Below are 14,613 nucleotides of genomic sequence, written 5' to 3' on the forward strand. Positions count from 1 at the left end.
CTAATGGGTAATGCAGATAATCGCTGTCGCTGACTGTCACTGGGGTTTGACATGCATGGGCAGATTTTTTTTTTTTTAACCACTTAAGCCCCGGACCAAAATGCAGCTAAAGGCCCAGGCCAGGTTTTGCGATTTCGGCACTGCGTCGCTTAAACAGACAATTGCGCGGTCGTGCGACGTGGCTCCCAAACACAATTGACGTCCTTTTTTCCCCACAAATAGAGCTTTCTTTTGGTGGTATTTGATCACCTCTGCGGTTTTTATTTTTTGCGCTATAAACAAAAATAGAGCAACAGTTTTGAAAAAAATGCAATATTTTTAACTTTTTTCTATAATAAATATCCCCCAAAAATATTTAAAAAAAATATTTTTTTCCTCAGTTACGTATTCTTCTACATATTTTTGGTAAAAAAAATCGCAATAAGCGTTTATCTGTTGGTTTGCACAAAATTTATAGCGTTTACAAAATAGGGGATAGTTTTATCGCATTTTTATGAAAAAAATTTTTTTACTACTAATGGCGGCGATCAGCAAATTTTTTTCGTGACTGCAACATTATGGCGGACACTTCGGACAATTTTGACACATTTTTGGGACCATTGTCATTTTCACAGCAAAAAATGCATTTAAATTGCATTGTTTATTGTGAAAATGACAGTTGCAGTTTGGGAGTTAACCACAGGGGCCGCTGAAGGAGTTTTGTTTCACCTAGTGTGTGTTTACAATTGTAGGGGGGTGTGGCTGTGGGTCTGACATCATCGATTGTGTCTCCCTATAAAAGGAATGACACATTCGATGCAGCCGCCACAGTGAAGCACGGGGAAGCCGTGTTTACATACGGCTCTCCCCGTTCTTCAGCTCCGGGGACCGATCGCGAGGGGGTGGCTAGAAACAAATAGCCACCCCCTCATCCCGGATCGCTCCCAGACGATTTCCGACTGCCGCATGTACCGGGGGGGGGGGGTCCCGATCGGACCTCCGTCCCTGCCTAGGCAAGGACGTATGGGTACGCCCATCTGCCTGTACGTGCCATTCTGTGGACGTATATGTACATGCGGCGGTCGTTAAGTGGTTAAGAGACAAAGGCAAATTAACTTTGCAATACAAGTGCAAACTACAAGTGCAAAATGCACTTAAAATTGTACTGATAGTGCAGTCGCTGTAGATCCGAGGGGGACATGCAAGGAAAATAAAAAAAACAGCATTTTAGCTTGCACATGATTGGATGATAAAATCAGCAGAGCTTCCCCTCATTTCAGATCTACCCCTCAAATTTACAGCGACTGCACTTCCAAGTGCACTTTCAGTGCAATTTCAAATGCACTTTGCACTTATAGTGCAAAGTAGATTTGCTTTCATAACCCCCAATGTCTCTTAAAAAAAAAAAAAAATCTGCCCATGCATGTCAAACCCCAGTGACATTTACAGCGATCACTTGCACTACCCATTACTGACAGCGATCACTTGCACTACCCATTACTGACAGCGATCATCTGCATTACCCATTACTGACAGCGATCACTTGCACTACCCATTACTGACAGCGATCATCTGCATTACCCATTACTGACAGCGATCATCTGCATTACCCATTACTGACAGCGATCATCTGCATTACCCATTACTGACAGCGATCACCTGCATTACCCATTACTGACAGCGATCATCTGCATTACCCATTACTGACAGCGATCACTTGCACTACCCATTACTGACAGCGATCATCTGCATTACCCATTACTGACAGCGATCATCTGCATTACCCATTACTGACAGCGATCATCTGCATTACCCATTACTGACAGCGATCACCTGCATTACCCATTACTGACAGCGATCATCTGCATTACCCATTACTGACAGCGATCACCTGCATTACCCATTACTGACAGCGATCACCTGCATTACCCATTACTGACAGCGATCACCTGCATTACCCATTACTGACAGCGATCACCTGCATTACCCATTACTGACAGCGATCACCTGCATTACCCATTACTGACAGCGATCACCTGCATTACCCATTACTGACAGCGATCACCTGCATTACCCATTACTGACAGCGATCACCTGCATTACCCATTACTGACAGCGATCACCTGCATTACCCATTACTGACAGCGATCACCTGCATTACCCATTACTGACAGCGATCATCTGCATTACCCATTACTGACAGCGATCATCTGCATTACCCATTACTGACAGCGATCACCTGCATTACCCATTACTGACAGCGATCATCTGCATTACCCATTACTGACAGCGATCATCTGCATTACCCATTACTGACAGCGATCACCTGCATTACCCATTACTGACAGCGATCATCTGCATTACCCATTACTGACAGCGATCATCTGCATTACCCATTACTGACAGCGATCACCTGCATTACCCATTACTGACAGCGATCATCTGCATTACCCATTGCTGACAGCGATCACCTGCATTACCCATTACTGACAGCGATCACCTGCATTACCCATTACTGACAGCGATCACCTGCATTACCCATTACTGACAGCGATCACCTGCATTACCCATTACTGACAGCGATCATCTGCATTACCCATTACTGACAGCGATCACCTGCATTACCCATTACTGACAGCGATCATCTGCATTACCCATTGCTGACAGCGATCACCTGCATTACCCATTACTGACAGCGATCACCTGCATTACCCATTACTGACAGCGATCACCTGCATTACCCATTACTGACAGCGATCACCTGCATTACCCATTACTGACAGCGATCACCTGCATTACCCATTACTGACAGCGATCACCTGCATTACCCATTACTGACAGCGATCACCTGCATTACCCATTACTGACAGCGATCACCTGCATTACCCATTACTGACAGCGATCATCTGCATTACCCATTACTGACAGCGATCATCTGCATTACCCATTACTGACAGCGATCACCTGCATTACCCATTACTGACAGCGATCACCTGCATTACCCATTACTGACAGCGATCATCTGCATTACCCATTACTGACAGCGATCACCTGCATTACCCATTACTGACAGCGATCATCTGCATTACCCATTACTGACAGCGATCACCTGCATTACCCATTACTGACAGCGATCACCTGCATTACCCATTACTGACAGCGATCATCTGCATTACCCATTACTGACAGCGATCATCTGCATTACCCATTACTGACAGCGATCATCTGCATTACCCATTACTGACAGCGATCACCTGCATTACCCATTACTGACAGCGATCATCTGCATTACCCATTACTGACAGCGATCACCTGCATTACCCATTAGGGACTGTTCTCTTTTTATCCTACCGATAGGAGCAATGATTTTTTAGAATGCTATAATAAAGTCATCTACGTTAGCAGAAAAGGTGATAGGCAGGGGCGGACTGACAAATCATGGGGCCCCCGGGCAATAGAAGATTATGGGGCCCCCGGGCTTACAGATGGCCACCATGCCAGGAAGCAGTGCAGAGGCGGGGCAGCTAAAATCTCTGGATTTTCACATCAAAAGCATGTCGGTTTTGGACATATCAGGGACAGATGTAAAAAAAACACAGATTTTTACATACTGTCCCTGGTTTTACTGAGCCTGGCAACCCTGATGGGGCCCCCTAGTGGCATGGGGCCCTCGGGCAGTGCCCGGGTGCCTTAATGGTCAGTCTGCCCCTGGTGATAGGTCTAATAGCTTTCAGTGAAACTGATGTATGCCTGCCTATGGGCAGTCTCCGAAGAATAAAAGTCTTATAAACCGGATGGAAAAGATGACGCCTTCTAGGATTTATTGTCAAAGTTTATTTATTAGAAGCTGATTGGTTACTATGCACAGCTGAATCAGATTCTGTGTGCTCCAGTTTTAGTAATTCTCCCCTGGCCTGTTGCACTGCATCCCATCAATGAGAGTTTGGAGCACAAAGGGTTAAGCCTTTGATCCTTTAGGGTTAGGCTGCGTAGCGCTGGAATTAGCGATGGACATAAAACAACGTGCCGCAAGTTGTGGGGGATTTCTTGTGTTGGGAGCTGGGAGTTGTGAAGCAGATGCTCCAGCAAATGAAAGCCCTAAGCTGCGAGTAATGATGTCAAGGCACGGGGATGGTGGTCCACCTCAGCTCCTCCAGACGACTCACTCCTAACACAATCACACGGTGGGAAGCATGAATTGCGCAGCTCCAGCACATTTCCATTCAGTCAGCCCGGTCCTTTCCACAGGCAGGAAAAGGCTGCTTCCTCTCCTCTTATCCCTCACACAAGCCATCTAATCAGCGGGAAAGTTTTGATCCAGGAATGCCTTGTCTATTTCAAGGATGATAACGGCAGAGTGGGAGTCAGAGGGACTACAAACCGTGGGGATAGTGATGATTATTTGTGCTTCTCTAAAGCTTTTACATTTGTTGGGACTCATCGACTTCTCCGAAGGTAAACTTAACACTTCTTCTCTTATTCATTGCTGGGGATCCTACAACACTTTTTATTGCCTCTAAAGACTGTGGGGGTCAGTCACTGCATACTGCGGACTAATAGAAGGTAACGTTTTCTGTGTTTTGGGAGGAACCCCAATAGTCTAACTCAGAGCTTTTTTTCTCAGAAAATAGGTGCAGGAACTCAACCCCGACCCTGTTCATATTTCACGAACAGTACAAGGGTCTTAAAGGGGCATTAAATACCAGGATTGCATTACATACAGAATGCAGAGTTCAGGGGGGTTACACACAGAGTGCAGCGCTGTCACTTGTAAACACAGAAACCAGACTTCTGTGTTTACAAGTGATTGTGGTGAGCAGGCACCAACGGGTCTGAGCCAGAGGTGGTGGAACTGAGTTCCCCCAAGTTCCCCCTGAAAAAAAGCCCTGAAAAGATGTACTGAACCCCCAGCAACCAGTCTGGGTATGGAGCATGCGTTCATAGGATCTCTACGTGGTTGCTTTGGGTGACTGCACTTTGCTCTTCCCATTGCGTATGCAATCTGATTACAACTAGCCTGTAGATAACCTTTTTGTAGTGACGTGGTTATGCTTTTTTTTTTTTATTATAGCACAAACAGTTTACTCAGCATTTAACATATATTGTGCAGCATAGTGGTTAGTACTTCCATCTGGCAGCTTCAGGGTCATCAGTTTGACTCAACCACACCACTACCTGCATGGAGTTTGCATGTTGTGCCTGTGTGCCCATGTAGGTTTCCTCCCACTCTCCAAAGACATGCTGGTAGGTTAATTAGCTCTTGTCTAAACTGGACCTAGTATGTGGATGTGAGTTAAGGGCTGTAGATTGTAAGCTCCTTGAGGGCAGTGAATGAACATGTATACATGTAAAGTGCTGCATAGTTTCTTAGTGTAAGTAACTGTAATGAATACACTGTGCATCAGTCCCTGCCCTCACAATCTAAGGTGCTTACCTCAAATGCATACATACACATATTAGGAACAATTTAGACAGAAGCCGATTCTATCAGCGTGTCTTTGGAGGGTGGGAGGAAACCAGAGTACCCAGAAGGAGAACATGCAAACTCCATGCAGGTAGTATTCTGGTTGGGATTCAGATCGATGACCCCAGCATTGCAAGGTATAAGTGATACCCACTAAGCCACTTTATGTTACGTGCTTACTAGCTAAAGTCCATACCTCACATGCAAGGTGCTTAGTAGCTAAAGTCCATACCTCACATGCAAGGTGCTTACTAGCTAAGGTCCATACCTCACATGCAAGGTTCTTACTAGCTAAGGTCCATACCACACATGCAAGGTTCTTACCAGCTAAGGTCCATACCTCACATGCAAGGTGCTTACTATCTAAGGTCCATACCTCACATGCAAGGTGCTTACTAGCTAAGGTCCATACCTCACATGCAAGGTGCTTACTAGCTAAGGTCCATACCTCACATGCAAGGTGCTTACTAGCTAAGGTCCATACCTCACATGCAAGGTATCTACTAGCTAAGGTCCATACCTCACATGCAAGGCGCTTACTAGCTAAGGTTCATACCTCACATGCAAGACGCTTACTACTAGCTAAGGTCCAACTCCATACCTCACATGCAAGGTGCTTACTAGCTAAGGTCCACACCTCACATGCAAGGTGCTTACTAGCTAAGGTCCATACCTCACATGCAAGGTGCTTACTAGCTAAGGTCCATACCTCACATGCAAGGTGCTTACTAGCTAAGGTCCATACCTCACATGCAAGGTGCTTACTAGCTAAGGTCCATACCTCACATGCAAGGTGCTTAGTAGCTAAGGTCCATACCTCACATGCAAGGTGCTTACTAGCTAAGGTTCATACCTCACATGCAAGGTGCTTACTATCTAAGGTCCATACCTCACATGCAAGGTGCTTACTAGCTAAGGTCCATACCTCATATGTAAGGTGCTTACTAGCTAAGGTCCACACCTCACATGCAAGGTGGCAGCTAAGGTCCATACCTCACATGCAAGGCGCTTACTAGCTAAGGTTCATACCTCACATGCAAGGTGCTTACTTGCTAAGGTCCATACCTCACATGCAAGGTGCTTACTTGCTAAGGTCCATACCTCACATGCAAGGTGCTTACTAGCTAAGGTCCATACCTCACATGCAAGGTGCTTACTAGCTAAGGTCCATACCTCACATGCAAGGTGCTTAGTAGCTAAGGTCCATACCTCACATGCAAGGTGCTTAGTAGCTAAGGTCCATACCTCACATGCAAGGTGCTTACTAGCTAAGGTTCATACCTCACATGCAAGGTGCTTACTATCTAAGGTCCATACCTCACATGCAAGGTGCTTACTAGCTAAGGTCCATACCTCATATGTAAGGTGCTTACTAGCTAAGGTCCACACCTCACATGCAAGGTGGCAGCTAAGGTCCATACCTCACATGCAAGGCGCTTACTAGCTAAGGTTCATACCTCACATGCAAGGTGCTTACTTGCTAAGGTCCATACCTCACATGCAAGGTGCTTACTTGCTAAGGTCCATACCTCACATGCAAGGTGCTTACTAGCTAAGGTCCATACCTCACATGCAAGGTGCTTACTAGCTAAGGTCCATACCTCACATGCAAGGTGCTTAGTAGCTAAGGTCCATACCTCACATGCAAGGTGCTTACTAGCTAAGGTCCATACCTCACATGCAAGGTGCTTACTAGCTAAAGTCCATACCTCACATGCAAGGTGCTTACTAGCTAAAGTCCACACCTCACATGCAAGGTGCTTACTAGCTAAAGTCCATACCTCACATGCAAGGTGCTTACTAGCTAAGGTCCATACCTCACATGCAAGGTGCTTACTAGCTAAGGTTCATACCTCACATGCAAGGTGCTTACTATCTAAGGTCCATACCTCACATGCAAGGCGCTTACTAGCTAAGGTCCATACCTCACATGCAAGGTGCTTACTAGCTAAGGTCCACACCTCACATGCAAGGTGCTTACTATCTAAGGTCCATACCTCACATGCAAGGTTCTTACTAGCTAAGGTCCATACCTCACATGCAAGGTTCTTACTAGCTAAGGTCCATACCTCACATGCAAGGTGCTTACTAGCTAAGGTCCATACCTCACATGCAAGGTGCTTACTAGCTAAGGTCCATACCTCACATGCAAGGTTCTTACTAGCTAAGGTCCATACCTCACATGCAAGGTGCTTACTAGCTAAGGTCCATACCTCATATGTAAGGTGCTTACTAGCTAAGGTCCATACCTCATATGTAAGGTGCTTACTAGCTAAGGTCCATACCTCATATGTAAGGTGCTTACTAGCTAAGGTCCATACGTCACATGCAAGGTTCTTACTAGCTAAGGTCCATACCTCACATGCAAGGTTCTTACTAGCTAAGGTCCATACCTCATATGTAAGGTGCTTACTAGCTAAGGTCCATACCTCATATGTAAGGTGCTTACTAGCTAAGGTCCACACCTCACATGCAAGGTGCCAGCTAAGGTCCATACCTCACATGCAAGGCGCTTACTAGCTAAGGTTCATACCTCACATGCAAGGTGCTTACTTGCTAAGGTCCATACCTCACATGCAAGGTGCTTACTTGCTAAGGTCCACACCTCACATGCAAGGTGCTTACTAGCTAAGGTCCACACCTCACATGCAAGGTGCTTACTAGCTAAGGTCCACACCTCACATGCAAGGTGCTTACTAGCTAAGGTCCATACCTCACATGCAAGGTGCTTACTAGCCAGGGGCAGACTGACAACTCATCGGGCCCCCGGGCAATAGGAGATTATGGGGCCCCTGGGCAATAGGAGATTATAAGGGCCCCAGGCAATAGATTATGGGGCCACACAGTATACATACACACAGAATACACACACACACACACACACACACACACACACACACACTAAAAAGCTACTAGAGAGACGGGGCAGCTTTAATCTTGGGATTTTTATTTAAAACACAGATTTTTACATACTGTCCCTGGTTTTACTGAGGCTGGCAACCCTGATGGGGTCCCCTAGTGGCATGGGGCCCTCGGGCAGTGCTTGAGTTTCCGAATGGTCTGTCCGCCCCCGTTACTAGCTTAGGTCCACACTTCACATGCAAGGTTCTTACTAGCTAAGGTCCATACCTCACATGCAAGGTGCTTACTATCTAAGGTCCATACCTCACATGCAAGGTGCTTACTAGCTAAAGACCATACCTCACATGCAAGGTTCTTACTAGCTAAGGTCCATACCTCACATGCAAGGTGCTTACTAGCTAAAGTCCATACCTCACATGCAAGGTGCTTACTAGCTAAGGTCCATATCTCACATGCAAGGTGCTTACTAGCTAAGGTCCACACCTCATATGCAAGGTGCCAGCTAAGGTCCACACCTCACATGCAAGGTGCTTACTAGCTAAGATTTATACCTCACATGCATACATACTATGAACAATTTTAACAAGAGCCAATTGACCTACCAGCATGTTTTTTGAGTGTGGGAGGAAACCAGAACATCTGGAAGGAGATAATGCAAACTCTATGCAGATAGTGTCCTGGTTGGGATTCATACCAATAACTCTAAGGCCCCGTACACACGACCGAGCTTCTCGGCAGAATTCAGCCAGAAACTCGATCGGAGACGTATTCTGCCGAGAAATCCGGCTGTGTGTACACTTTCGGCCGAGGAAGCCGACGAGTTCCTCGTTGAGCCAAATAGTGAACATGTTCTCTATTTCCTCATTGTTCAATGAGGAAAGTTGGCTCGCCGAGATCCTCGGCGGCTTCACACAGAACTTGACGGGCAAAACGATGAGTTTTGCCCTCGTCGAGTTCCTCGGACGTGTGTACGGGGCCTTACGCTTGAAGGTATAAGAGCTAACCACTAAGCCACTTAATGTTAGCTGTGATTAAATGCAGTTACTTCTTTTTTCTTGATAGCTGGTTCCAAGCACCCACTACTCTTTCAAAATAATGTTATGTATCATCTGTATAGTAGTAAGGTAAATGGTAGTTGAGCTTCTTTTTATTTGCTTATGCAAGGTCTAGCTCTGGTGGAGCACACACCTTTGAAACGAAGCCGCACAGTGGCTTAGTCATTATCACTTCTGCCCCTTGCAGCACTGGGGTCCTTGGTTCCAATCCTGACCAGGACACTATCAGAATGGAGTTTGCATGTTCTCCCTTGCTTGCATAGGTTTCCTCCCACACTCCAAAGACATGCTGGTAGGCTAATTGTCTCCTGTCTTAATTATCCATAACCTGTGCATGGGAGATAGGAACCTTAGATTGAAAACTCCTTGAGGGCGGGGACCGATGTGTGTGCACAGGATATAAAATGCTGTGTTAATTGCTGGCGCTATATAAATGACTGATAATGATAAGCATAGGTTAAATGCCAGAATTTAGGATTTACATATGCATAGCTCCCAACTGTCCCTAATTTCGAGGGACTGTCCCTGATTTGGAGCAATGTCCTTCTGTCCCTCATTCTCCTCATTTGTCCCTCATTTTCGTCTGATCCATATAGTTGTATATGACATGCATTTTTTATCTTTCAAAAAGTGTTTCCCAGAGCTAAACCTTTCATCCAAATTCTAAATTGCTGCATTTGTCAATTTTAAAAGCCAATATAAAGGAATAGTAGTGGTAAAAAAAAAAGCCCTTGTGGATTTAATTAACTCTTTTTGGGTTAATTCTCCTTTAATGGTGTGTGGCAGGGGGTGTGTCCTATGCCTACATACTTTTGCTGGTAGGTGTCCCTTATTCCCATCTCAAAATGTTGGGAGGTATGCATATATAGCCCAACAAATATAGTAGGTAAGGCCACATTTGTAGTAACCCTTTTTTGTGTTGGGATAATATGTCTGGAAAGGCTGTTGAAGTATCCTGTAGTTGTGCCCTTATCCATGGTGCTGAATGGAAAAATATTGTCTTGGGGGTCAATCTGCAGCTTTGTACTTTCCCCTACACTTGTCTGCATCATTTTCCCATACGAACAGCCTCCCATGTGTCAGCCTCCCCTTGATAGAAAGCAATATTTAAAGTTTTTCCATTGAGCCAATAAATACTTCAACAGCCTGAACAAACCAATGTGCTGAAAAGTATGTTTTTCCTGCCCTAGCATAACCTATTAAATCTGCCGGAAGGGGGTATTAAACTGTAATGAAATGTAAATAACCCCTGATAAATATTTAATTATGTTATATATAAAGTACATTTGACACATAGGTCTATACACATTGATTTTTTTTTTATCATAAATGTATTGATCCGATTTCAGAGACAATTGTTTCAAATGACATGGACACCAAATGTCATTGGAGGGTGTCAGCAGCGTGCTTTGATTAATTAGTCGAGCCAGAAATGACAAGATGATATCAGATCAAAAGATCTCTTAAAGCAGAACTAAACCCATTGATTAAATGGTTTCAAAAAGCAGCTACATTCCGGGCACATGCCAGATCAAAAGCCAAGATGGCAGCTTCCTTGGCTAAAAAGGATAGGAGGGTTTAGTTCCGCTTTGAGTGAACCACTGGCAGAACAGTGAACATTTCCCACCTAATTTACTCATTACTTTGCTGTCCATTTATAAAGCTGAGATAAGCTGCGTTCTTCATGATCAGTGCCACGACAAGGCCATCTGGAGTCCAGGGTGAAGATGTCAAGTGGCACCCCTCCCCACTCCCAAAATGTATGAGCATCATGTAGCCGCAATAATCCCCCCCCCCCTCCTCTAAAGAAATTGTCCACTAATCTTCACACTTACCCTCTAAACGTAAAGTCCCAATATTCACCCCAATCAAAAATTCCCCTTTTCCAGCTCAAATCCTCTTTCTCCCCAAATCCTTCCCCCTAGCACAAATGCTCCGCCCCAAAAAAAATCCCCTCTGAGCATCAATCCTCTAACCCCCTCCAAATTGCCAACTCTCAGCACAAATCCTCCCCCCCCCCCCCCACAAAAAAAATTCCCCTCCTAGCACAAATCCCCCCGAATCATCCCTACTAGCACACATGTCCCCCCATACCCTTTCCTAACACAAATCCGTCCTCCAAAGCACCCCTTCTAGCACAATCCCTCAAATCTCCACCACACCCAGGGCAGCCGTCCCTCCTGCCCCACTCCTTGTCTCGGCCCTGATGATGATCACAGTTCATCTCAGATCATTAGCAGTTTATGAAACTGAGATGATCATCTCAGCACACAGAGAATCTGTCATTAACAGAAACGGACAGTTTATGAAGGTACGATCTTGGAATTGGGAAGAGAAGAGACAATCAATGGAGAACTGAGGAGGAAGGAGGAAGATTATTGACTTCTTCCTCAATCAGACCCCTGAAGACAGTAAAAAAAGCCACCCTGCTTTTCACAACCCCCCAAAACTGATAAAGCAGGTTAGAAACACAATATATTTATTTATATGTATTTATGTAGATAAAAAAAAAAAAATATATATATATATATATATATATATATATATATATATATATATATATATATATATATATATATATATATATTGTGTGTGGGGACTTTAACTTTATTATTTTTATTATTTTAGTAATACAGTGGAACCTTGGTTTGCGAGTAACACGGTTTACGAGCGTTCCGCAATACGAGCAATTATTTTCTTAAAAATCCTGACTTGGTTTGTGAGTCTTGTCTTGCAAAAGAGCAGGATTCAGGCCTCTGTGTTGTGCAGTACCGCATTTGGCCAGAGGTGTGGGGGCACTGAAGCCGTTTGGAGCCGCTTAGAATTCCTCGGAAACACTTGGAAATACTCCGTTCCCTAGTGTTTCCGAGGGTTGTCGGATTTTCCGACAACAAATGTTGGATAGCATGCTTTCAAATTTTCCGACAACAAATGTTGGATAGCATGCTTTAAAATTTTCCGACAACAAATGTGTGCTGTCGGATTATCCAATCGTGTGTACAAAAGCCCTTCGGGGAAAAAATCCAAAGTACAAACACGCATGCTCGAAAGCAATGCTATCCATAACACAACATTAGCAGAAGTTGCCCAAAGGGTGGCGCTAAAGAGCTGAAAAAACATGTAGTTTCGTCTTTGTTGGCAGACAATTATTTGCCGTTTGTATGCAATACAAGTTCATGGCTAACGCCCTTCGGACAAAAGTCCTACGCTTTGTCCGCAGAAAATCCAATCGCGTGTACCAGGCTTAAGACAGAATCTGCCAATACAGAGCATCTGTATACCACACACATGCATGACATGTATAATACTAGAGGTCGACCGATATATCGGCCGGCCGATATATCGGGCCGATATTCAGTCATTTTGGAGAAATCGGCATCGGCCGATTATTATCCAAATGTGGCCGATATTTAGCAGATCTGCATCAGCAGAGTGTGGAGAAGGAAGGAGGAACATGGGGTTCCCCCTCCCTTCTCCACACTGTCTGCAGAGCAGTGCCGTGTGTGTGAAGGAGAATGGAGCTGTCGGGCTGATGTCGGGGTGGGCGGGACCCGGGGTGGGCAGGACTCAGCTGTCCAACACCAGCCAATGGGATGAGATCATTGGCTGGATAGCTGCTGGGTCCCGCCCACCTCCAACATCACGATGAATCTGAGCTCCTCTCTCTCTCTGCTCTCACAGTTTCACAGCACATAATGTAGCTGAATGTGTGAAACTCTCTCTTCATACAGTTTCACAACTGCTGCAGAGAGAGAGAGGAGCTCAGATTCGTTGCGATGTTGAAGGTGGGCGGGACCCGGGGTGGGCGGGACTCAGCAGCTATCCAGCCAATGATCTCATCCCATTGGCTGGTGGACAGCTGAGCCCTGCCCAACCCGGGTCCCGCCCACCTTCAACATCGCAATGAATCTGAGCTCCTCTTTCTCTCTGCAGCAGTTGTGAAACTGTATAGAGAGTTTCACACATTATCCGCTACATTATGTGCTGTGAAACCTGCCAGTGCCATCTGCTAATGCCAAGCCGGCCAGTGCCACCTGCCAATGCCATGCCAACTAGTGCCACCTGCCAATGCCAACTAGTGCCATCTGTTAATGCCATCCAGTGCCACCTGTCAATGCCATCCAGTGCCACCTGCCAGTGGCAACGCCATCCAGTGCCACCTGCCAATACCATCCAGTGCCACCTGCTAATGCCATCTAGTGCCATCCAGTGCCACCTGGCATTGCCAATGCCATCCAGTGCCACCTGCCAATGCCATCCAGTGCCATCTGCCAGTGCCATCCAGTGCCACCTGCTAGTGCCAACTAGTGCCACCTGCCAAGGCCATCCAGTGCCACCTGCCAATTAGTGCCACCTGCCAGTGCCAACCAGTGCCATCTGCCAGTGCTAACTATTGCCAATTAGTGCCACCTGCCAGTACCATCCAGTGCCACATGCCAATTAGTGCCACCTGCCAGTGCCAATTAGTGCCACCTGCCAGTGCCAATTAGTGCCACCTGCCAGTGCCAATTAGTGCCACCTGCCACTGCCACCTTAGTGCCACGTGCCAACCAGTGCCACCTGCCAGTGCCATTCAGTGCCACCTGCCAATCAGTGCCATCTGCTTTTGCCAATTGGTTCCATCCAGTGCAATCTGCCAGTGCCAATTAGCGCCACCTGCCAAAAAATAAAAAATCGGCCTAAAATATCGGCCGCAAAAATCGGCATCATATATCGGCAATCGGCCGCCCCAAATTCTAAATATCGGTATCGGCCAGAGAAAAACCCATATCGGTCGACCTCTATATAATACAGCACAAAGGCATAACGTTCTATTTAAAAGGCCTTTAAATCCATATATTCCGTATAACCACAATTAGATTCCACAGATAAAGGCACAGGATCATTTACATTTAGGTGATACAATTCTATGTCTACTTTTGTTGATAGCCAACAAGGTACAACTCTCTGCTTCTGAAGATAAGGAAAATCACTGATAGAGCATATTCTTTTATCTTCATACCAGCTGGAGACATTCTATTAATGATAAAACGCAGATCATAATTAGAAAGTCTTGTTTGCTAAAGCTTCCTGTGTTATAAATCAATGGAGGTAAATAATGGCATCATCCACGCTTTTTTTACAAGGACAGACTTTATTATGTATAAAAGAAACCGCAGAAATATGTACTTTTGTTATGCATGATGTGTACTTTCTGTAGAGTTTTGGAAATTCCATTACAATAAATTGATATTATTGTCACAGACTGACAAG

The 14,613-nt window shown here is 45.3% G+C and overlaps 1 protein-coding gene across 3 annotated transcripts in view; it reads left to right on the top strand.

Annotated features, from left to right (window-relative positions):
- KCNIP4 (potassium voltage-gated channel interacting protein 4) overlaps positions 1-14,613 on the top strand; it is an 894,954-nt gene that overhangs the window by 533,266 nt on the left and 347,075 nt on the right. The window contains exon 1 of one of the 3 annotated variants that reach the window (XM_040335192.1): positions 3,890-4,434. The exons of the other annotated variants lie outside the window; for them this stretch is intronic. Coding sequence (XP_040191126.1) covers positions 4,323-4,434 — 112 coding nt within the window. The 5' untranslated portion in view covers positions 3,890-4,322. Of the gene's footprint in view, positions 1-3,889; positions 4,435-14,613 lie in introns of those variants that run through there. 3 annotated transcript variants of the gene reach the window in all.

This window comes from Rana temporaria, chromosome 1, assembly GCF_905171775.1.
Source record: "Rana temporaria chromosome 1, aRanTem1.1, whole genome shotgun sequence".
Lineage (NCBI taxonomy): Eukaryota > Metazoa > Chordata > Amphibia > Anura > Ranidae > Rana > Rana temporaria.